This window comes from Lithobates pipiens, unplaced genomic scaffold, assembly GCF_037356315.1.
Source record: "Lithobates pipiens isolate NorthernLeopardFrog02 unplaced genomic scaffold, aLitPip1_a1.2 Scaffold_1, whole genome shotgun sequence".
In the NCBI taxonomy this organism is placed as follows: Eukaryota; Metazoa; Chordata; class Amphibia; order Anura; family Ranidae; genus Lithobates; species Lithobates pipiens.
The window spans coordinates 227,480,071-227,505,771 of record NW_027507685.1 but is presented as its reverse complement, the minus strand read 5'-3'; the positions used below and the strand labels follow the sequence as shown (position 1 = coordinate 227,505,771).

General features: G+C 43.4%; 1 protein-coding gene across 10 annotated transcripts in view; it reads right to left on the bottom strand.

The window, feature by feature from the left end:
- Window positions 1–25,701, bottom strand: part of LOC143983908 (uncharacterized) — a 65,610-nt gene that overhangs the window by 31,883 nt on the left and 8,026 nt on the right. For 3 of the 10 annotated variants that reach the window (XM_077484056.1, XM_077484072.1, XM_077484079.1), the window contains exons 2-5: window positions 13,588–13,663; window positions 13,328–13,480; window positions 6,598–6,735; window positions 2,206–2,289 (exon numbers count right to left, since the gene is read on the bottom strand). In XM_077484056.1, coding sequence (XP_077340182.1) covers window positions 2,206–2,289; window positions 6,598–6,735; window positions 13,328–13,480; window positions 13,588–13,663 — 451 coding nt within the window. Of the gene's footprint in view, window positions 1–2,205; window positions 2,290–6,597; window positions 6,736–13,327; window positions 13,664–15,823; window positions 15,955–25,554; window positions 25,638–25,701 lie in introns of those variants that run through there. The other 7 variants (XM_077484106.1, XM_077484123.1, XM_077484096.1 and 4 more) reach the window with 7 other exon arrangements.

Below are 25,701 nucleotides of genomic sequence, written 5' to 3'. Positions count from 1 at the left end.
GCTGTGATTGGCTCTCACCCCTTCCACTGGCTCCTGATCATTAAGGCCCTTTCACACGGGGCAGATCCATTGGGCGGACTCCGCCAGCTCAGTAGTGTAGTGGTTAGCACTCTCACCTCGCAGTAAAAAGGGTCACTGGTTTGAATCCCAACCACGACACTACCTGTCTGGATTTTGCATGTTTTCCCTGTGCCTGCGTGGGTTTCCTCCCACAATCCAAAGACATGCCGGTAGGTTAATTGGCTTCTGTCTAAAATTGGCCCTAATATGTTAATGTGGGGACCTTGGATTGTGGGCTCCTTGAGGGTAGGGACCAATGAGAATGAGAAATGTACAGGGATAGGGACAATTGTAGACACTCACTCAAGATGGACTGGTATCTTTATTCAACCTTACTAACTATGTAACTATGTAGCTCAGCAGGGGATCGCTCCATTGATCCGCGCTGAGCAGGCAGATGACAGGTCCATGTCTGCTCACTGTGCCAAGATGAACCTGCTAGAGCCACACTGATTTCTATGGAGAGATTGGATGAAAAACAGACTGCCTGTCCGTTTTCATCCAATCCGCTGGCCGGATGGTGAATGTATCGCTATCTATCTGTTTTGAGTGGATCTTGATGGATTGGATGGCAGGCGGGTGTCAGCAAAAGGTTCACCAGTTCTGCTGTTGCACATATACATGTAGGTTGCACAACACATTTAGGTCTCCTCTCTTCCGCAGCCTGTGATTGGATAGTGAAGAAGCAGCAACACACTGATGAGGTTATTGCCCTAATTTTTCCTCCTATCAGCTTGTTCCATGTCACTGCTTCAAGTGGGTTGTCCGTTCTCATAGACCTGTATGGAACTGCAAAACCCACTTGGAGCAATGAAAGGCTGTTGACAAAGACCCTTAATTTGTTTAATAGTCAATGTGGTTGTAAAGCCTAAAGGCCTTCTGCATTAAGATAGAAACCCCTTTTGAGGTTCGGGTCCCCCCTCCCTCCCTCCCACTCACTCAATACTTACCTGAACCGTATCTCAGTCCAGCACTGTGCTCGAGCAATGGTGCTGCTCTCTCTCTCCCTCCTTGCAAGTCTCAATGAGAACAACAGGAGCCATTGGCTCCCACTGCTGTCAATTAAATCCAATAATAAGGAAGCAAGGGGTGAGGCCAAGCCACAATATGTGTGGTTGGATCAAGCTGCTTGCTGGAGGGTACTTGAAGTGAGGAGGAGCAAGGAGTGACGGCAGAGGACCCTAGAAGAAGAGGATCAGGGCTGCCCTGTGCAAAACCATTACACAATGCAGGTAAGTATAAACATGTTTATTATTTTAGAAAAATACCTTTAATATCACTTTAATCTACTGCATATGTATCACTTTAATCCTATACTGTTTGTACAAGTTGCTTATAACTGCTTAATGGTTTGTAGTCCTGCACAGCAGGTTTGCTTATATTCAAATCTGTCAGTCTGCTCAGATGGATTGATAACAATACTTTTGAAAGGCTAGTTGATGCTTAGAAAAGACTTCAAGCAGAGGTAGTGAGTCAGTCAACAGTGGATGGACTCAAAAATGCTTGGGACAAACATAGATCCATACTCAGACAAAAAAAGAAAAAAAACAAGAAAAATAACAAAACAAACAAAGTTTAAAAAACAAAAACAAAGAAACCAAAAACAAAAACATGTATAAATTGAAAAAAATTAAAATACATTTTTTTTTTAAATGGGCAGACTCGATGGGCCACTTCTGGACCATTTTCTATGTTTCTAGTCTCTTTTAGGTTGCATTCACACTTCAGCGTTTTGAACCATGGGCAGATTTACCGCAAATCTGCAATCGCCGATGTGTGAATGACAAATCGCGGGACTCGCGGGAAGCATGCAGACCAAATGTAGCTCCTGAATGTGATTTGAGGCATTATTCATATGAATGGCATCTCAAATGAGTCCAGTGATTTGTCATTCACACATTGACGCTTTCAAATCGATTCGCGGGCAGATTCGTGGCAAATCTGCCCGCTATTCAAAACATTGGAGTGTGAATGCAGTCTAAAAGAGAACAGAAGTGTGAATGCAGCCTGAGAGGTCCTGCTTTTTCTCATCATTTATTTGGCAGGTACGTTCTGAAGGTAGGCATATGTCTGATTTTCAGAATCTACAATTCTTTCTATAAAATATGTACAATCATTAAATATGGATAATCAAACTTTGCGTACCCATCTGCTGCCCAGCTCCTGGACTTCTATAAATCGGCTCTTTATATATAGGAGAGTTGATTTTTTCTGCATTAAATTCAGAAACTGAAAAACAGAAATAAAAACAGAAGGTTATAGAGATTCTATACATTCCTACCACAAAATGAATTACAGATTAAATTGATACACCTCTTATCACTTACACCTGTGACCATTACATTGATCTCCTGCCAATTTCAGCACGGTACACCAATGAGTTGCAATAACATGTGGTGAAATGCTTTCACTGGTGCACTGTGTGGCAGCACATTGTAATGCATTGTGATGTCATTCATTTTGAATGGCATCCCAATGTAGCTGCATTATAACACAGTAAAACACTAACAATGCATGATGTGTACTGTGGTACATTGCACTGCAAAAACTCAACAGGACCTATATTTTTGTGCTTTGAGGTGCATTAAGCATCATCTATTTTTTGTTCATTAAATAGAATCTAAGAAGAACCTATTTTTTTCATGCATTGAGGTGCATTAGCAGAACCCATTTTTGCATGTATTAGGGAAGAACATATTTTTGTCCATTAACCACTTAAGGACCGAGTCTCGTTTTGAGATTTGGTGTTTACAAGATAAAATCATTTGTTTTGCTAGAAAATTACTTAGAATCCCCAAACAGTATATGTATATTTTTTTCAGACACCCTAGACCAGTGATGGCCAACCTTGGCACCCCTGATGGTTTAAAACTACATTTACCATGATGCTCATGCATTCTGCAGGGTAGTGTAGCATCATGGGAAATGTAGTTCCAAAACATCTGGAGTGCCAAGGTTCGCCATCACTGCCCTAGACAATCAAATTGCGGTCGTTGCATTACTTTATGTCAAACCGTATTTCCGCAGCGGTCTCACAAGCACCATTCTTTTTAAAAAAATACACTTTTCTGAATTAAAAAATAAGACAACGGTAAAGTTAGCCCAATTTTTTTTATATTGTGAAAGATAATGTTACGCCAAGTAAATTAATACCCAACATGTCATGCTTCAAATTTGTGCCCGCTCGTGGAATGGCAACAAACGTTTAGCCTTAAAAATCTCCATAGGCGAATTTTAAAATTTCTACAGGTTACCAGTTTTGTGTGACAGAGAAGGTCTAGTGCGAGAATTATTGCTCTCGCTCTAATGATTGCGGTGATACCTCACATGTTTAGTTTGAGCACTGTTTGGGTCACTTTTATTCCTATTACAAGGAATGTAAACATCCCTTATAATTAAAAAAAAGCATGACAGGGCCTCTTAGATGTATGATCTGGGGTCAAAAAGACCTCAGATCTAACATTTACACTAAAATGCAATAAAAAAAAAGGTATTTTTATTTAAAAAATAAAATAAAATTCCCCTTTAAGAGCATTAGGCGGAAGGGATGTTTGACGTGGCTCCTGCCATCCAATGCTATGGAGCCAAGTGGGGGCCATCTTTCCTTTACTCGGCATCCAGGCTGTGAGGGGAGCAGATGCGATCGTCTCTACCACTACCGACGGCTCCGGTAAGAGAAAATTGGAGCGTGAGAGCCCTCTCCCACCCCCGATAAAAGTGATCTTGCGATGAATCCGCCACTAAGACCACTTTTATCTGAAAGCCAAACGCCCGCTGAAGAAGAGCATACAGGGATTATGGCAGCTATCTGCTGCCATAACAATGGTATTCCTCTTCAAACAGCTGCCATATAATGACGGCAGGCGGTCTGCAAGTGGTTAAAGCGGACCTCCACCATGAAGTGGAAGGTCCGCTCATCTGATCCCTCTCCCCCTCCGGTGCCACAATTGCCACCTTTCAGGGGGGAGGGGGGTGCAAATACCTGGATAATCCAGGTATCTGCACCCACTTCTGGAACAAGCTAGCCGCAGCTAGCTGCAGATGCCCCGCCCTCCGTTGTGTTCTTGGAAATGCACAGTTCCCAGGACACAGCGGGGACCAGTGGAGAGGCGCAGAGCGACTCGCGCATGTGCAGTAGGGAACCGGGCAGTGAAACTGCAATGCTTCACTTCCCGATTCCCTGACAGAGGATGGCGGCGGGGGCAGCCAAGAGATGAGCAATTGCTCGTCATCTGTGGCCGACATCACTGGACCCTGGGACAGGTAAGTGTCCATTTATTAAAAGTCAGCAGCTGCAATATTTGTAGCTGCTGGCTTTTAATATTTTTTTTAAAGGTGCAGCTCCTCTTTAAGGTCCATTGAGGTGTCTTAAGAAGGACTCATTTTTTTAACCTATTTTATGTGCATTGAGGGCCATTAAGCAGGACCTAAAGTATTTCTTTGTGCATTGGGGTGCATTAGAAGAACCTATTTCTTGTACATTAGAAGAACCTATTTTTTTATTTTTCACATACATATTAAAATACAATTTTAAATCAGAGGACCTGTAGAATAGTCAAGACAGTCTCCATGCAGCTTCCCCTAATTTCCATTACTCCAAATGGGATGGCTCATAGGACAAGAACACTTTTTTTTTTTTTTTTAGGGAAGACTGCATACACATCTGACCATTCTGTAATGTTCATAGGCAGCTTTAATCTGGCCATATGCCCTGTACACATTCCGTCTGATTTTTTCTGAAGGATTTTGGCCGAAACTTGTTTGCATACACACAGTCAGACAAAGTTGATGGAAAATCTGATCGTTCGGAACGAGGTGACGTTTGTTGCATACGATGGGACTACATAGATGCTAATAGCTTTGGTCTCGTAATTTAAGCTGAGTATGCATGGCACTTTGTCGGAATTCTCTACAAACGTTCGGAAAAAGTCCGATTGGATTTTGTTGTCGGAAAATTTTAGATCCAGCTCTCAAACTTTTTCCGTCTGAATTTCCGACCGAAAAAGTCCGATAGAGCCCACACATGATCAGATTTTCCGACAACATAATCAGGGCATTACACTGTTCAAATTTTGTGGGTTTCTGATGAACCAGACAAAATTTGACTCATGGGTAGACTTGTCAACCATCTCCCGCCTGACACCCCTCAATTGAAAAATCAAAGGAGCTGGGTGAAAATATGTTAGCCGAATAGAACAGATGTAGCCACTGTTCAGGTATATTGACATATTCTTCCCAAAGAAAAATCTCCCAATATTCACAATTACACCTTATTCATGTCATCAGTTTTCAGCAGCGCCTATATTTGTGACCAACTATTTTCAAGTGTAAACCACAAGAAGGAATAAAATTAAAAACCAAAATATCTGATGATCACCTTGAGAATTCACTGAGAATTGCTACTTCATCCATCCAACCAGATATTTTGTTAGTTTATCAAAAACAATGTCAAATATCGCACTGGTTTTATGTTGCCCTTTTTTACTTTTATAATAAATAATATTTAAAAAAAAAATGAAGTTTTATTCCTCAGATAGGTACATTATCTACATCAGTGACCATTAACTTGTTTCATAGTTTCATAGTTAGTAAGTTTGAATAAAGACACCAGTCCATCCTGAGTGAGTGTCTACAATTGTCCCTATCCCTGTACATTGCACACTCACATCGGTTCCTACCCTCAAGGAGCCCACAATCCAAGGTCCTCATTCACATACTAGGGCCAATTTCGGGCAGAAGCCAATTAACCTACCTGCATTTCTTTGGAGTGTAGGAGGAAAACAGAGTACCAGTAGGAAACCCACGCAGGGCACAGGGAGAACATGCAAACTCCAGGTAGGTAGCGTCGTGGTTGGGATTTGAACCAGTGACCCTTCTTATGCCACGTACACACGATCGGAATTCTGGTCAGAAAAAGACCGATTAGAGCTTTTCATCGGAAAATGCGACCATGTGTATGCTCCATCGGAATTTAGCTGTCCGAATTTCCGCCAGCCAAAAATCGATAGCATGTTCTCAATTTTCCAGACGGAAAAACTTTCTATTGGTAATTCCGATCATGTGTATGCAATTTGGACACGCCAAAAATCATGCATGCTCAGATTCAACTACGAGACAGAAGCTATTGGCTACTGGCTATTGAACTTCCTTTTTCTAGTCCCGTTGTACGTCACTGCGTTATAAATAAACGGAATTTGATGTGACCGTGTGTAGGCAATTCCGTCGGAATTCCGTCTGGAAAACCATCAGAGCTTTTTACGACGAGAATTCCGATCGTGTGTACGCGGAATTACTGCTAGGTGAGAGTGCTAACCACTACAACACTGTGCCACCCAACTTGTGATCTGCCAGTCTTTTTCTGCTCATCGGCTCTCCTTATTATTGGTGTATTTTATGTGCGGCCCGAGACAATTCCTCTTTTTCCAATGCGGCTCAGAAAGTTCAAAAGTTTGGACACCCCTGGTATAGCCCAATCACAATTTCCTCAGACCTAGAGACCCCAACATGTATTTAATAACATGCCCTGAAAATACCTACAATTATTTGCGATCCAGATTTTGAATTGCTTTAGAAGAAACAAGCAGTTTTTAGGTAATCTCACAGCCACAGGACTCTGTTCTTCATCGTTTTTCATTTTATTACAGGAAACCCCCATAAATAAACAGAACCTGAAAACTGAAGTACAAGAAAAAAAAACCTGTTAACTAAATCAACAAAATCAATAATACAACCAATAAAATATTATGTTACCAGAAAATAACATATTAAAGAAGAACTTCGGTAATTTAAAAAAACATTCAAAGTCAGCAACTACAAATACTGTACCTGCTGACTTTTAATAAACAGCCACTCACCAGCCCAGAAGTCTAGCACTGTCATCACCCGAGCCTGTTCTTTGCCAGTCTCTGGATCCCCGGCAACGCCATCTTGGCTGGGCTGTAGGAAGCCAGCTAGCTTCCACTGCACATGTGCGACACATGCTTTACTTTCAGACCAGTCCCGAAGCCTTCTGGGTTTGGGACCCGTCTAATAGTACAGCAGGACGGGCTGAACTTTTGCAACTCTTGCATAGGTACGAAATGCTGAACTAGGAGCTGGTACCTGTCAGAAAAAGATACCCGCTCCCAAATGGCAGAGAGGGAGGAGAAGGATGAGCCAAAATGACACTATCAGTACTAAGCTCTTATCCTTTTGAGCTAAGAAAGTTGCCATATTAGTTTTAGTTTGATTTTCAACTGCCATGGCGCTGCACATGTGACACCAGCCATTTTGATGCTTTGACAGTTTGGTTAAAAGCACAAGCAAATGTGACAGTTAGCATTCCCTGCATACTGTAACAGTTTTTTAAATGATTTGATTTAGTTCCACTGTTAACCTGTTATGCACCACCCCAGATATACTGCAGCAGGACGGCACTCCTGTGTGAAATCACTTACCTGTGCATGATTTTGTGCACTGGGTCTGGGGTGCTAGCATGCAATGCCAGCAACCTGCTCCCGCTGTGATTAGACACAGTGGGAGCCAATCAGCGGGTCCAGTGGAAGCGATGTCTGCCGGGTCACGCCGTTCCTTCTCAGGAGAGGCAGAACGGCAGTCTGTGAGAGGAAAAGAGATCTTGTGTTTCTGCTAAGCAGGACCTGGACCTCTGTCTTCCCCCAGTCAAAGCACCCCCCACACAGTTAGAAAGCACCCCCTAGGCACACATTTAACACTTTGATTGCCCCTGATGTTAACCCCTTCCCAACCAGTGTCATTAGTATAGTGACAGTGCATTTTTCTTAGCACTGATCACTGTATTAGCGTCACGCCCCAAAAAGTGTCAGTGTCAGATTTGATCACTGATCACCACCATTACTAGTAAAATAAAAAAAATTTATAAAAATGCCATTAATATATCCCATTGTTTGTAGATGCTATAACTTTTGCGCAAACCAATCAATATATGCTTATTGGGATTTTTTTTACTAATAATATGTAGCAGAATACACATTGACCTATGTGACAGTGGGGTCACTTTGGACACAGGGTGAATAAAAGAAACCCCCGATATGGGCTGTGATAGCCATATTCAAGGCTGTATAATACATTGTATATAGATTGGATGTATACTGTATGTGGGGGTTAAGTGTCATTGCTGTGAGGAATTAAGTTGTTTTGCATTTCTATTGTTCATTTAAGTCTGTCCTTGTGTGTATTGTAAAGTGCCAGACAGACTGGCTGCTAACCCTTTGTGAATAGATGTGTATTGGGTGGGATCGTTCGAAGCCTAGCAGACGCCAGGGTGAGGTGTTGAGCCTTGGGATGTGTAGGTGGAGCTGGGCTCTTGTTCATGTTAAAGCATGTGCCTTGAATTGTGTATAAAGTTACAATGTTGGTCTTTAATAAAGTCATTCCTACTACAGGAGGGACAGAGTGCGTCTCGTCTTTTTGCCAGAGGGAGCGGCTCCTATAGGAAAGGGTCGTTTAGCTGTGGATATTGGTAGCGAGTGGATGTGTGTCTCGGAGAGGGAACATCGTAAACGGCGTTAACCCCCTTTATATTAGGGGTGCCGTTACAACCTAAATTTACATTTTTTTATTGGATATGTTTTATAGCAGAATGTAAAACATATTGTTTTTTTTTTTGTTCTTTTTTAAATTGTCAGCTTTTTTTGTTTCTAGAATAGAAAAAACAGAGGTGATCAAATACCACCGAAAGAAAGCTCTATTTTTGAGAAAAGAAGTACATACATTTTATTTGGGTACAAAGTTGCATGACCACACAATTGTCAGTTAAAGTAATACAGTACTATATTGCAAAAAATGGCCTGGTCATTGAGGGGGATAAACCTTCCAGGGGGTTAAGGTGGTTAAGCGAAGGTCCACTTTAAATATTCTGCCGACAAACACTGTCAATACAAATACATCTTGGGTGGCTCCAGGCAGAGCAGAGCCCTTGGAGCGGTTGGTTGTCCTCCCACACCCTTTCTTTCCTACTCCCCCCCTATCTGTTTTTTTCCCCCCTCTCTTGCTTTTCTGACCTTTTCTAACCCTCTCACTACGTTCTTTACCTCCTTCACATGCTCACAAGCACTTATGCAGGGTGTACTCTGTTGTGCTCTGAATACTATCTGACCAGCTTGATAATACCACAAACTGCCTACAGATATATGCTTTCTATGTCTTGACTGAGTTGTATCCCTGGCTTTAATGTATATTGATAGATGTCAGATATCTGCTGTATACAATGATATGTCTTTTCTTATTTTTTTTCCCTATGTTGGAAATTTTTGAAAATCAATAATAATTGTCAGTTTTCAAAAAAAAAAAGATTGCCAAAAGGTGGTCCGTGTATTTTTCTTAAAGCGGAATTCCACCCAAAAGTGGAAGCTCTGCTTATCCGCCTCCTCCCCCCCTCCGGTGCCAAATTTGGCACCTTTGGGGGGGAGCGAGTACCGGTTTTTGACAGGTACCAGTCACCCACTTCAGGGAGACTGCACCGCGGCGACCTCGCCCCCTCCTCCTTCCTGCGCAGCCAGTCCAGTAAGAAAGCGCAGGGTGCTACGTTTATGCGTAGTAGGGAACCAGCTGTAAAGCTGAAAGGCTTTACTGCCGGTTTCACATACCATGAATGGCGGTGGCAGCAACTGAGAGCCAATCGTAAAATTGGCTGGGGAGCTGACATTGTGGGATCCCTGGACAGGTTAGTGTAGTATTTGTAGCTGCTGACTTTTAATTTTTTAGTAGCGTAGGGGAACTCCTCTTTAAACAAGCCATCGAACAAGCTAATGCCATCTAGGAAACGTTGTCATTGTTATACACGTACTTCACGATTATTTTTTATTTCAATATATTTTTATTGAGTTTTAAAAAAGCAATTACAAATCAAATCGAACACCATGTACGAAGATACCTGAACATTTCTATATTGGTATTTAACAATTATGGATCACAGACATACAAAGAGCTAGGCACTCTTATGCCGCGTACGCACGACTGGTTTTCCTGTCGGAATAAACTCTGAAGGTTTTCCGATGGATTTCCGACGGAGTTCCGACAGAGTTCCGACAGAGTTCTGACGAAGTTGCACTGAAATAGTCTTGCCTACACACGATCACACCAAAGTACGACCGTCAAGAACGCAGTGACGTACAACACGTACGACGGGACTAGAAAAAGGAAGTTCAATAGCCAATAGCTGCCATCTCGTACTTGCATCAGAGCAGGTGTCGTTTTTGGTTGTTTTTCCCGTCGGTTTTCCCGATAGGAATTTGTTCCATCGGTAATATTTAAAACATGTTCTATTTCTAGGTCCATCAGAATTTTCGAAACAAAAAAGTCAGATGATGCACATCTGAATATATGATGAAAAGATTCCATCTGACTTTTTCTGTCGGACATTCCGCTCGTGTGTACGTGGCATTAATCATATGGTATAAGTGAAAGTGTTATACATGTTGACAATATTTTTGATAAATTGGATATAAACAACTTCAGGGTTTTCCTACTAATACCCTGTCGGGCAAGTTATATCATAGGTAGCAGTGAACACATAATATAGTATGTTCTACTGTGAGTCTATGAAATATTCTAAGCGTTTGAGTGATTAGTCTGCAGACTACGTTGGAGAAGTTGCGGACATGGGGACAAAACCAAATCATAAGACAGGTGCCTACCTATCCACATCTTCCCTAATAGAGGTTTGAATTGTCCTGTGAAAATGTTGACAGTATGAATGGAGTATGATACCATCTAAGGTGAATCTTTTGGGCCATTTCCTGATATGTGGACCATTTGGTAAAAAAATAAGGTTGTTACGGATAGCCTTCTGCCACTGCTGATCTGTGACACCATTATTTTTTAATCCTATGCAACTAGATTCAGCAGGCTTTTTTCCGTCTATTAGCATGGGTCTTCAACCTCTTGCCACATGACTCTATTGGGTACACCCTCCACCTTTTTGCTGCAGTGTGTGTGGGTGAAGCTGCAGTGAGCTCAAGAGTGGGCTATGTTGAAACCTTTGAGCTCTCGGTTGTACATTTCAATAGGCTCCAATTTAGATGAGAATGCTGGCTTCTACTGTATATGGAATTGGCTAGTCCTACAGCTAACTACAGTATATGTAGTTGAAGCCAGGATAAAATGTAAAGCCACTCAGCAGGTTGGATAAAAAAGAATGGATGACTGCTGAGGAAGTGATGAATCTCTTTATTGTAAAATCTGTAACATGAATAACAGCACAGGACAGGACATTATTCAATACTTGGTAATGAATAAGCCCAGCTTCACAGTGTGAAACGCATCTACCAGTACCTATTTGCCTGTCCTGTGGTCAGGGCAGGATTAACATAGGGGCTATTGGAGCTGCAGCACCAGACCCCTACCATAAAATAGGCCCCGGCTAGCCAGATTCACTGTCACTACTATTTTCTCTCACTTGTAAACACAGAAGGCCAGCTTCTGTGCTACAAGTGACAGCACGCTGCTCCGTGGCATCGGGGGGGGGGGGGGGGGGCTGGGGGCGCAACTGGGGCTATAGCCCTGAGTGGGGCCTCCAAAAAGCCCCTGATTTCAGTCTTTATAATGGCAATTATTAGCCCCGAGACCCAAGGTCTGAGTTTGAACTCTTGGCTGTTGGTCGCCTGCTTCCTCTGAAGGGAAGGGGGGTGGTGAGCACCACCGGTTAACAGAGCAGGGATCTACAGCTCCCGCTTACCCAGAGCAGCCTAGTGACACACGAGGTCCCACCACCTGGACAGGCTGAGCCATCCATCATAGGAGCCGACACGGTCCAGGAGGCGGGACTTAGTATGACCCTGAACTTGCTGGGTAAGTGGAATATCCCCGAGGCCTGTTCTGTGTAAACTGGCTGAGATGACTCTCCTCTCCAAATGCCTGGGAACAGACAGTTAAGGCTCAGCTGATGGGATTGGGTTGGGTACTGATGAACACACTGATCATGAGGCTGCATTAATGGGCACCGATGGCTGGGTATTGTTGAGGCTGCATTGATGGGCACTGATGGCTGGATATTGTTGAGGCTGCATTGATGGGTACAGATGACTGGGCACTACTGAGGCTGAATTGATGGGCACTGATGGCTGGGCACTGATGAGGCTACATTGATGGGCCATTTGAGGTTGCATTGATGGGCATTACCAATGCCCTCATGCTCTTCTGAACCCAGCACTCAGTGTATCGATGTCCTCAACCCAGCACTCAGTGTATTATGCTGTCCTCAACCCAGCACTCAGTGTATTATGCTGTCCTCAACCCAGCTGTCTGTGTATTACACTCTACAGAACCCAGTGCTCTGTGTATTACACTCTCCCCAAAAAGAACAGGCCACACATGAAAAGCAGTTGGCCAACAGGGAGAGATCACCCCTGGCCTGACCAGTCCTGCATTCCGCATGCACCACCTGGGCTTGGTGGAGGGATTAATAACGAGCACCACGGGCAGTCCTAGTGAAAGCCAGGTATTCAGCATTCTGTAGTGTTATATTAGGTCTGAACAGTTGTGCCCTTCATCCTCACCTCAGGGCGCGCCACGCACGCTGATGCAGGGCTCTTATGGAAGCCTGGGACTTCTATAGCATTGGACGTGTGCCGCTGCAACATTTCCCTTTCACCTCAGGTTGCACGTTGATGCATGGCCCTTAAGGCTCACCAAAATCTGCATCACCAGGCCCATAATGCTCTTAATCCGGCCTTGCCTGTGGTGTTATTCATGTTACTGATTTTACAATAAAGAGATTCATCACTACCTCTGTGTGCAGCCATCCATTCTTTTTTAACCAAATTGCACGGCTGGCAAGCCAAGGCCAGCACTCCTGGGAGGAGTCCTATCACTCAGCAGGTTGGCTGTGTATCTTTCAAAGGGCTTAACTGCTTAACTGGAATATAACTTGAAAAGGTATCCCCTCGTACATTCACACAATACAAGGAGTTCTGGAAATGGATGAGGGGAAATCCTGATGTTCATCCACTCTCCCCTCCCCTTGTCCATTCAAAGAATTCCTTGTACTCTGTGAAAAGAATACAAGACATGTTATGTGTGGATGACTAGAGAGAGATGGTATCAAACAACGCTCTTCTTCACTATATAAGAGCTGGAACTATCTCACTCGCATGGCTAAATATGGCAAATATCATGTGGAAAGTTACATCTGGGATCCCAGGTGTGTGCAGACAGCCATGGCCAGGAAGTCTGTACAAAGCAAAGACAGGTTGGCAAAGGCCATTGCTATCCACTGTTGTTCGCATATAACTACATACAGGGCAATTACCTGAAGTTATGCAAAGATGATCATCTCTGGGCGCAAGTGTATTCCATATCTTGCCGTGTTTGCATTCAATATCAGAGTATGAAATATCTTCTCTTTGTTTGGACCCCCGTATAACAGAATGAGAGCTACCCATAGTTCTATAGGAAGAGTGTTCTATAGAAAGAAGACAGAGAATGTGTGACACAGATGCTTATATTTTCAGAAGTATATAGACCGCCATTGTTGATTTCTCCATATAAAGAAAAAGCTGAATACTTAACTTTTGTCCTGATCAACTGGGTCAGAGTCTCTGCCGAGGGGCAAGTACACAGGTGGCAGGCCTGCTTCCCCTTGTGCCTGGGAATAGAATACCACATCGGTGGGTACAGTTCTATTAAGCCCAATTATGCAGTTACAATTACAAAAACTCTTGAACACAAGTTTTAAGCTCCTCCTCCAGGACAACCTCAGCAGTTCAGGTTGGTTTTTCACTGGTTCCCTCTACACATATTTCAGGGATACCAATGAGTGAAACTGTCTACAACTTTACCCCCCTCTAAGTCAAAATGGATGCCAGAACTTTCAGCATTTGCTACGCAAACAGTTCCAGCATGATAGATAGATAGATAGATAGATAGATAGATAGATAGATAGATAGATAGATAGATAGATAGATAGATAGATAGATAGATAGATAGAACAAATGATAAAAAAGTGGAAAACTCCCACACATTTAAAAGCAACATGTCACATACGTATTCATAAAATATTAACAAAAATAGCATAACATCTGTTAGAAATAGTAATATATATATTGTCTCTAGCCATTTATTACTTAGATTGAGTGAAATTCCCATTTCATTTTATCCCAGAATAAATAAAATTTAAAGTAATTGTAAAGGAAAAAAATGTATTAAAAAACAAACAAACAAACAAACATGTCATACTTACCTGCTCTGTGCAGTTGGTTTGGCACAGAGCAGCCCTGATCCTCCTCTACTCAGGGCCCCCTACTGGCACTCTGGGCACCTCCCTCTTGAGGAGTGCCCCCATAACATGCCACTTGCTGTGGGGACATTTGTGAGTGCTCAATCCCCAACTGGCTCTCTCTGTCCATAAGACCCAGAGATCGTGGCAAAGCCTCGCCCCTGCTCCCACCTCACTGGCTTCGATTGACAGGCGTGGTAGCCAATTGCTCTTGCCGCTGTATCTTAGCCAATCAGGAGGGAGTGACTCGGAAGGGCCTCAGGTCTTGTGCCCATTGTTGGATTGTGATCTGGCCCAGATAAGTATCAGGGGGCTGAGGGGGAGCTGCACACTGAAGGTTTTTAAAAAACCTTCAGCCTTTGCAACCACTTTAAGCTTTACTCCAAAAAATGGTAATTTAACAGAATTCTAATTAGGCTATCATAAAGTACTTCTTCTCTTCTCTATTTACTGTAAATAGCAAATAATATGGCAGAGGGGTAAACTGTCCCTTTAGCTACTACTTCACCCATCCCACAGGGCAGTTTTTCACAAGGAGGTTCTAACCAATAGTGGCGCAGCAAGAAAAAGGCTCATTGTAACAGGGGAATCCCAGACGCTACTATGCGGTTCACACTCCTGACTCCTTCCTCCAGAGGGAGACTCACAACAGAGACCCTTTAGCACCACCCACCACCCACCCCTCCTTAAATAAACCCATTACCAAGGCCAATGACAAAGAGGTTGGTTGCATGGAACCGGAGGGACAGAACTAAACCATAGGAGCTTAAATGGATTGTAAAGTAATTTTTATTTAATTTTTTTAAATAACAAACATGTTATACTTACCTCCACTGTGCAGCTCGTTTTGCACAGAGTGGTCCCGAACCTGCTCTTCTAGGGTCCCTCGCGGCTGTCTCTGCTTCTTCCCGCAGGTATTTCTCACGTTAATGTGACCTCCCTCGCATGGTGAGAAGCACCTGCGGGCGCACTTCCGTGATACACCCGGCGGCTATAGCCGCTCGCTGTATCACACAGCCCCGCCCCGGGCGCACCGCGTCATTGGATATGATTGACAGCAGCACGAGCCAATGGCTGCACTGCCTTCAATCCATCCACTCCAGCCAATCAGCGGCCAGGCTGAGCGGCGAAGAGGACGGCGCGGGCGAGCGCGGGACTTTCGAGGGGTGAAGTAAGTAAAATGGGGGGACTGGGGGCGCCGGCACTGTGAGATGTTTTTTCATCTTAATGCATAGAATGCATTAAGGTGAAAAACATTTACCTTTACAACCCCTTTAATGCTCTTCAACACACAGGCCAGGAATTCTGGGCTCACTGGCTGCATATTTGTTTCAGCTGGACAATCAGAATATGGCAGTAATATTTATGAGATGGCCAACAATGGAAGTCCCCTATATTTTTCCAGTAAAATTAAGTGAACTAAGTATAACTAGGAGAATTACGTGCAGGACGTACATGACTGTGGGATGGGGAACCAGGCAGTGTGGAGGTAAATGGTTAAAAAAAAAAATGGAAAGTGTTGGCACTTACTTGATTAGTCAGGAGAAGTAAAGCCGATGGGGAGGAAAATGGGTGTATAGTCTGTCTGGAGAAATAAGGAAGATTCCGTTGAGGATCTGAAGTCGATGTATAAGCGTCTGTCTAGCTTTCACCTGCGACACCTGCAAGAGAAACATAGGATAATGAGTGTGCCGGAGCGCCTCTTAACACAGCTTAGGGCTGCAACTGATGTGCATATCTCAGTCTGGATTCAAAACCAGATGTTGGCCACAAGTGGTTGGGCAGGTTCACCCACAGTCAGGGCCTGCTCTGGTACATGTTTGGAGGTCTAGGTCTGTGGAACTCCCCAGTAGGGACATTCCAGGCTTGCCCCCTTTGTGGGTCTTGGGGTCTCGAGCAGCCTGTTGAATAGAATACCACCACAATGTTCTTTACTTGTGTTTTCCTGCTGTTGTAGTAGGGTCACAGGGCTTATGTCAGGGGGTCTAAAGGTACCAATTTGGAGGCCAAGCTGCTCTGTTTTTGGGGTGAGTATGTTAGGCACAGTAATAGTAGGCATTGCTATATAGCACAGGAGTTTGTCATTGAATGATTGATTGATTGATTGTTCACTATTGGGCAGCGCTATCACAACTTTTTTCTTTACCAATTGCACTGTATGGGGGAACACATTTAGTGATAGCAGCAGCCTCACGTTATATACAGGCAGTTAGTATATGTATGACAGCACAAAACATCTTTATTATTTATTTTTTAACAATTTTTCGGCACCCTCTGCCTGTTATACAACTCTGTTTTCCAGATAGATGATCATGCAAAAGACTGATTTATACATAAAATTCACTTAAACTATATAAGCATGTGAAAAGCAAACTGCTGTTTACTTATTAAATCTGCACACAAGTTAATAACTGATGTGAAGATTACCTTTTTTTTAGTTTTGGATAGAGTGGAGGTGGATTAGAACACCTATCAGTTTTATTGCTTTCTATGCCCCTGTTAGGGAGATTCACCCTCTCTATTTGTCCTGTTTACCATTATCATTGAAACTGAAAGTCAAATAAAATCACACATTTTGGGTTGTCCCCAGAAAAGTAATAGAGGGGAAATATTCCAACGGGGACACTAGTTATGGTGACCTGGGGGTGGGGGGTAAGGGCTTCCCTTCATTTGGAGGGATTTTCTCTCACTTCATGTATTGGCTATAGGACAGGAAGTGAAGGTAAATCTCCCCCAACGGGACAAAGATGCCAACAATTAACCTTACAGGGGTTATAACCCTCCTCTACTCTATCCAAAATAAAAACAGAAAATTGTTTCATACTTATTGTAATTTTCTTTTCCTGGTGCCTATCCATGGAGCATACCTGTGACAAGCTCCATCTTGGCTCCTCCCTCAGAACCAGTGAATATTATAAAAGAAACATATTAGTGCACTCCCAGCATTCTACGTAATATAGTATACTGAGGATAGGATTGTATGCTGCCATGGAAAGGCACCAGGAAAAGAAAATTACGGTAAGTATGAAACAATTTTCTGTTTTCCTAGTGCCTCCATGGCAGCATACCTGTGACAAATAACTAGCTGAAATGGGTGGGATGATGCATAGTAAAAGATTTGAAAGGGGTCTGGTATGGATTTTTGGGGGGCCCCTACATTTTTTTAAATTTGGCACAGGGTTCCCCTTAATATGCATACAAGACCTGAAGGGCCTGGTATGAATTTTGGGGGGACCCCCACACAATAAAAAAAAAAAATTGGTTCGGGCTTCCCCTTAATATTCATAGGGCCTGGTAATAGGGGGCGGCCATGTTGTTTTTTTCAATGAGTTTTATCTATATTGCTGAGACCCGACAATTCATTATAGACCTGATCAGTTTTAAATTACTTTTTTTCCTTTAGAAATTTCATTTTGCTGTGGTACTGTTCTAAACACGATAAAACTGCACCACTTTACAGGAATACTATAGACACCCCCCAGGCACAATATTTAAAGGAATATTTCATTTTTACTGTTTCACTTTAAGCATTATTAAAATCACTGCTTCCAAAAAAACAGTAGTTTTTAAAACTTTTTTTTTTGCATTGATACATGTCCCCTGGGGCAGGACCCGGGTCCTCAAACACTTTTTATGACAATAACTTGCATATAAGCCTTTAAAATTAGCACTTTTTTTCATGTTTGTGTCCCATAGACTTTAACGGGGTTCCGCGGCTTTCGAATTTGCCGCGAACACCACATAATGTTCGCTGTACACCAAACATCTGAACAAACAAAGTTCGGCCCGAACTTGTGCTCGGGCCGAACTGTTTGCCCATCCCTAAAGTGGGGGTTCTGGTCCCCTATCCCTGTACACCTTCTTAACCAACTTGATTATCCATGAAACTATTGTGCTAGAGCAGGGATCTGCAAACTATGGCTCCCCAGCTGCCACAGAACCATGTGTCCCATGAGGTATTGTAAAGCTCTGATGTTCACAGACATGACTAGGCATGATGGGTACTGAAGTTCCAGAATGGCCGGAGACCCCCAGATGATGCTTCTTTGCCCCCCCTTTTTTTGGAGTATTACAAATAGGTTAGATGAAAGTCTGAAGGGATTTGTGGCTTGAAGATAGTGTCTTAGTACCGAAGTAATATTGTCTTTGTGAAGAAGGTCAAAATTGGATCCTACCTTAAATGTTGGAGAGAGTCTTATTCGAGTGACGTACTGATTGTTTTAGGCAACATACAGAAAAAGCAGCTAGAGAAAGATAAAGGAGTTAGCAACTGGTATGTCAGCTGGAGCAAGGAAACAGTATTCCCGAGTAAAGAAAAATAAAATTTACCATTGGCAAAAAATAGGGTCCCCTTCAGGGCCTTCCTGCATAGGCAACCTCCTCAGATGACAACAGGCTGCCATGCTGAAAGCCCCCAGTAATAAACAATGGAGAGGAGAGGGGCATCTGTGGAAGATACAACCCTCTAAAAATGATTTTGACACAAGCAAGGGCTAAAAAATGTAATATTTGCCCCTATCCAAGGTGACCACCATCACCTCAGGCCAGATGGCGCATGCGGGCCGTTGGCACTAGGACCTATGCGGCCTGCCCGACTCAGCCCTGCCCACCAAGTCGGCTCCTGTCGTCCGTGCATGTGTAAAGCGGGCAGGAAGACGCTGAGGGACTCCGAAATGCCTGTGCGAGGTGCATGCTATCCACTATAGTAATCAGGAATGAAGGTACAATATCATAAGGAGGAAGGTGGTGGAGGAGGAAGAAAGTGAAAAAGAGAGAGAGAAAGCAACGCAAAGAAAGGAAAGCGAATGGATGACAAGAGGGAGAAATGGAAGGAGTGAAAGCTAAGTGAAAAATAGATATAGCTGCTTTCTTTGCTGCAGGCTTGAGCAAATGCCAGTATATAAATGCAGATAGGAACTCTTTGTTAAGAGACAAATGCTGTCCCAAAAGACCAACAGAAGGGACTCTCTATCTTATTAGCGCATTTAGCTGCCCAAGAATAGGGACTGCACCTGGGAGAGGCTTGAACCCAGCTGGAAGCTGCTGACTGCAGAGGTAAGGGACCTTCGACCACCATTCACTGACCATGAGATATGAGGAAAAAAAAGAGAATGCTGGCAGAGCACTAATCCTTTTCTTTTATAATATTCACTGGTCCTGAGGGAGGAGCCAAGGCAGAGCTTGTCGCAGGTATGTTGCCATGAAGGCATACCTCCCAACTTTATGTACATTTCACATCTTAGGTTTTACTAGAATATCTGCCCTTGCTATGAGGTCAACTTTAATTTGTAATATTTTCTGATTCTACCTGGACACAGACTGAAATACAAACCCGGCAGAGGGTCCAATTCTTTCCCACTCTATACAATACTCTATACAAAACCTAAAATGCCTGCTAGGGGTGTCTGGAAATTTGTTTGCCTCTGAAAGCAGCTTTAAGTTATCCAACGTGCATATGCACATTGGGGTGGATTTGCTAAAGGCAATAGACTTTGCACTTTGCAAGTGTAGTTGCAATAATTTTTCCCAGAGCTTAGTAAATGTGGTAAAGCTCTGCTGATTTCCAATCATGTGCAAGCAAAAAAATTTTTTAAAATTTTCCTTGCACCTGATTGGGTATCCTTTACAAAGTGAAGCTTCAACGCATTACATTTACGAAGGAAAATTAGTGCACAATCTCTTTGCCTTTAGTAAATTAACCCTGTTATGTCAGTTACAAGAGTGTTCAAAAGCAGCATTCAGGGGCATAAAAAATTCCCCAAACTAGCATTCAGGCCTGGTTAAAACCTATACAGGTTGCCGTTGATGCGTTTTTCCATTTTTTTTTTTCACACGCGTCTGTTGTTTTACGGGAGAAACCAACAAAAACACAGGTGTTTATTTTTGAAACCAAAAATACAACCTGCTGTGGTAAAAAAAAAGTTCCTGACCCTTTCCAAAAAAATGCATCGGTTAGAAAATGCATAGATGTGAACGTGACCCATAGGAAACCATGTTAAATGGACTGTAGTGTGTTTCTGCAAAACTGAAAAGGGACTGAAAAAGAGAGGATTTTTCCAGTGTCATTTATACGTAAACAAATCTAAACATGCAAAAAAATAAGCTTAAATTTATTCTACTGGCTAGAATAAATGAATATAAAAACAAAACAGATATCATAAATAATTAGTGAAATTAAGTGATCAAAATAAATAAGAAAAAAGCAAAAAATTTGATCAAAAAAAGAAAAAAGAAAGACTAATGCTGAGTCCCATTGAAAACAATGGTGAAAAATAAAGTGTCCACACAAATGAATACATATTTATAATGGCCTCTGTGATGTGTCTTCAAATAGCATGCAATGTGCATCCTCTTCACCACAAATTATATATAGATTGCCTGCTTACCAAAGGGCGATGACTGCCAGAAACAGTCTCGCCTAGCTTCGGGAAGTAAGGTCTCCCTCAACCCTATAGATGTTCCTGGAGCCTCCGTATAAACTATTCAACGGGACATCGTCTGGGGATTGGCCAGTCGCCAGACGACGTCCTGTTGCCGACGAAACACGTAGGGTGGGGCATTGACGGTGTCGAAATCACGCTAGCCGCAAGACGGTGGATGGATACCGGAACTAGGAAGTAGAGTGATTCAACTGGCGAGACTGCATTGGATACTTATACATTTTGAGCAATTTTCCGGTCATTTGATGACTATTAGTCTGTGAGTGCAATCATTTCTTTTTATTAAAATATATTGATTTTACGGTATTACACTATGGAAGTCGCTTTTGTTTTCCATCTTTGAATACTTTATATGCCCCAGACTCAGACGTGTCAGATCATGTACTAGGTAAGTGATTTGGCACAGAGCGGCTGGCCGCCCTGCCACAGTATATGTATGGTTCAGAGTTACAGCAAACTGCATATGAAAAAAAAAGGTCAGACATCATACATGGTAACTAACAGTCTTTCATCAGAGTTTTCAGCTGATAATCTGACAAACCGGAATTACCAGTCCTGGAAGTTTAAAATGAGGAAACTGCTAACGTGGGAGAGCTAATGAAAGTGTACATAAGAGCGACGATCAAACACACCAACAGATGAGTGGATATTTAAACACTGAACATGTCAAAGTACTAAATTCCTGAGTACAGATGATGATGATCAGAGGGTGCACGTAGGAAAATGTGAAGCTGCAAAAGAAATGTTGGAGGAGCTACAAAAAGTACACAAGACAGCAAATCGTAAGCTTACCATACACTATGGGGGTTATTTACTAAAGCTGGAGCATGAAAAATCTGGTGCAGTTCTGCATATAAACCAATCAGCTTTCAGGTTTTATTGGCAAAGCTTAAAGCGGTGTTCTGCTTTAAAAGCATACTGCAGCTGCTGGCTTTTAAAAATTGGACACTTACATTTCCTGGAGTCCGTCAATTTCGGCACTGCAGCTGATGTTTCCATCAGCTGTCTGGTGCTGCCGCTGCCATTGCGGGTAAGGGTACCTGGCAGTGTAGCCTTACGGCTTCATGCCGGGAACCCTACTGCACATGAGGGAGGCCCAGCTCCACTCTCCTACTGGCCTGGCGACAAGGAGAGGAGGAGGGAGGAGGAGAGAGCCCCGCTGTGATGTCATGGCTGCAGCCTGGACTCCCGGAAGTGGGAACAGGATACCTGTCAAAGACTTGTATCCTGTCCCCCCTCTCCCTCAAAAGGTGGCAATTGTTGCACCGAAGGGGGAGAGAAGAGAAATGAGCGGAAGGGTGGAAATCCGTTTTAATAGAGCAAGCAGAAGTTAGAAGCTACAATGCGCTGCTGCACCAGATTCTGAGTGCTCCAGTTTTAGCAAATCTTCCCCTGTGTGAAGTTTGCCAGTTCCTGATGGACCAGCCAAATTTCTCTTTGTGGGCGGCCCAGACGGCACCCTCACACATCCTCTGCCAGCTCTGAGTTTACAGGTCATGTTTATTAGTTAGATTACATGCTCGGATCGTGATCTGATTGAGGTCTGCCATACACTGCACTCACACCATCCTGGCGTCCTGGGTAGGGATCCGTCTGTTCCCGAGTCTCGGAAACCGGCTGGTCCGAGGTGCAGTAACTGAGGGAGGATTCAAGGTGTCCGGGTGTGCTCTCGGCTTGGAGGGGCACCGCAGCTCATTGAAGTGACCGGGGAAGGACTCTTCGGAGGAGGGCCGACAAGTGGCATCCTGAGAAGTGCCTGGTTACTGTGTTGGGAAGGACATTGACAAATTCACGCTTTTTAAAGTACTATTAAGGAGACAGAGAACGTTCGAGGTACTGAGGAAAAAGGTTCCTGTTTGCCCTTAGTTGCAACTTGTACACATTCATAGGATTGTTTCAAGTTTTGAGTCAACGTGATGACTGCCATGATCTCTGGCTAGAGGTCTGTTCAGCCTTGAAGTACCCAGTAGCAACTCTCTGGGTGGAATTAGAGACTTTGTTAGATCTGCAGTTCAAGGTGTCTGAGTTCTTCACCCGTGCCCTCTGTTCCCGCGAGAGACTGTGTTGTTGGATGTTATCACTGCAAAATAAAACCTTTCAAAAGGACTTTATTGGTGTCAGTGTACAAGTTGTTGGGTATCAACCCTGGGAGACGTGGAAGAACAAGCCAAGCGGAGGTAACCGGTAAGCCCAGTAAGTTAAGGCCGCCCAACAAAGGGTTATGGCCCCTACATTTGGATCATTTTGTTCTCCCGGCAGGAAAGGCTCTCTACTGGCAGAACATAATAGCACAGCAGGTGAGATTCTCCCATCAACACCCATCAAGCATTTTCTTGAGTCGCAGGAAAGAAAATTGTATAATGTCTGGCTTAACTCTTGCACATGTGCAGGAGTCAGTCATTCTGACACACAAGGACCATGCTGGAGATCAGTGGCAGCTGGTTCTCCATCGGTTGGGGGGGTATCAGATGGACTTGACACCCCCCCTCACTTCAGCCCGCACCGCATCCACACTCTGTGTCCCAGGATACGTCTCCTCCTCAAAGGCCAATAGGATGGCTACTCCTTTCGGCCAGTCAGGAAACGGGTCTCATGAACCACTTCCTGATTGGCTGGGAGGAGAATCGGTGTGATAATAGCCAATATTTATTCGCTATTGTCACACAACTGGGTGGGCTTGGTTCACAATGCTCTGCGCCCCGAGCCCACTCTGTTTTTAAGCCTATTAGAGCCTCTGACTGTAATCGCATGCTTCAAAAAAACAACCCCGCCACATTGGAATCCATGATCTTTATGTAGATAAGGGGGCCGGATGCATGCATGGGGGGGGGGGGCGGCGCACGTGCACCCCTAATGTATGGGCCGCTACTGCTGGAGATGTAAACTGGTCTGTGCATGTGCAGCTCATTGTACATGCCATAGAAAACTGCAATCAGATGGGTGAGTTTATTTTATTGCAGAAGAGATATTGCATGTCTCTTCATAATAATATCTGCCAGTTTGTAAGCTTTGGAAAGGTATGAAGGAAGGAGCGCACTGTGTCCAAAAGAATGCAGATTTGAAAATAGGTTAAAGAGTATTTCTTAGTAATACAAGTACATCAAAGCCAACACCTTTCAGGGAAAAGGAGTTCTTCAGGGTTGTTGCTGCATGCTATTTCAATGGGGAAAAATTCACAAGCCAGATATATATTTGCAATGTATCAGAGGGCAGACAGTCAGAATGACAGCTATGGCTGCAGGTGCAGCAATGAGATATTGCATTTTTCTTTTTGATAATCTGTCTGTTCGCAGTGTTATTTTCATTGACAAAATTAACACTATTTTAGTTGACTAAAATACCACTAAAACTAAAACAATTCAAATGACTAAGATATGACTAAAACTAAAATGGCATTTTAGTCAAAAGGCTATAACTAATGCCATGTACACATGATCAGACTTTTCGACAGCAAAGGCCCGACGGAACGAATCCATCGGACAATTCAATCATGTGTGGGTTTCATCGGACCTTTGCTGTGCAAAAATCCGACAGACTTTATAAATAGAACACGTTTAAATCTTTGCGCCGGAACTCCACCGGACCCAGTTCCTATTGAGAAACCCGTTTGTCTGTATGCTGGCCCGAGGGACCAAATACGATGCAAGGGCAGCTACAGCACCTGCCCGCGAGAATGTTCCAGCTCGATCCTAATGGTTCTCGGCTGCAGTGTACTGTACATCTCGCGCTCGCTGCAATAGGAAAACACATTTTCCTATTGCAGCAAGCGCGAGAGAAGGGCGACAATGTCCCTTAGGTCTGGTATGAATTTTAAGGGGAACCGCCAATGCCAAAAAAATGGCGTGGGTGGTCCTCCCAAGGTCCATACCAGACCCTTATCTGAACACGCAGCCTGGCCGGTCAGGAAAGGGGGTGGGGACGAGCGAGCACCCCCCTCCTGAACCATACCAGGCCACATGCCCTCAACATGGGGGGTGGGTGCACCACCCCAAAGCAACTTGTCCCCATGTTCATGAGGACAAGGGCCTCTTCCTGACAACCCTGGCCGTTGGTTGTCGGGGTCTGCGGGGGGGGTAATCGGAATCCGGGAGCCCCCTTTTAATAAGGGGCCCCCCAGATCCCGGCCCCCCACCCTATGTGAATAAGTATGGGGTACATCGTACCCTTACCCATTCACCTGGGGAAAAGAGTGTCAATGAAAAAACAAGTCCGTTCGTTCGGAAAGTCCGTTGGGAAGACCGTCGGACCTTGTCTGCTGGAAAGTCTGGTCGTGTTTATGCGGCATAATATTCACACCTAGGCATGTTGCTTTTGAGCATTTCTGCAGTGCTTTTTTCTTTTTTTTTTTCTTTTACAGCGATTTTATCACAGTTTTGCCCTGATTTGCGTTTTGTGCTTTTTTTTAGGCTAATTTGGTTGTGGGGCAGATTTAAAAATGCAAATTGCAGCAAAATCTTGGCAAAAACACAATAAAAACGCACTACATGCTCTTCTGCAGCTTCTCCATTGATGTCTATTAAACCAAAAACAAGTTTTGCGTTAAAAAAAAGTCCCTGACCCTTTCCAAAAATGTAGAGGCACAAAAATGCATGTGAATGTGTTTTATTGGAACCCATGTTAAAAATAATGTCCTGCAAAAATCATGAAAATATTTTGTTTTATTTTCTGTTTGCTTATATTATTTTGTAATTGCTTGGAAAATAATAAAAATTACAATTAAAAAAAAACGTTGTAAATAAGATTGTAATAAGGGATGTGTAATTAAGAATATTTCACAAAGCTGAAATAAATTACAGGTTTTAAAGCAAAAAACACCCCAACCTTTTCCCAAGCCTGATAATGCTGCTTTTCAAAGGTGTCTCCATTGTTTTTTTATCCAGAGCGGAGACTGTTTAGGACAGGAGGTGTGCTACTGGCCTGGTGACCAGGTGAAAATAAAGGAAAAAAAGCTTAAAAAAATAAAATGAA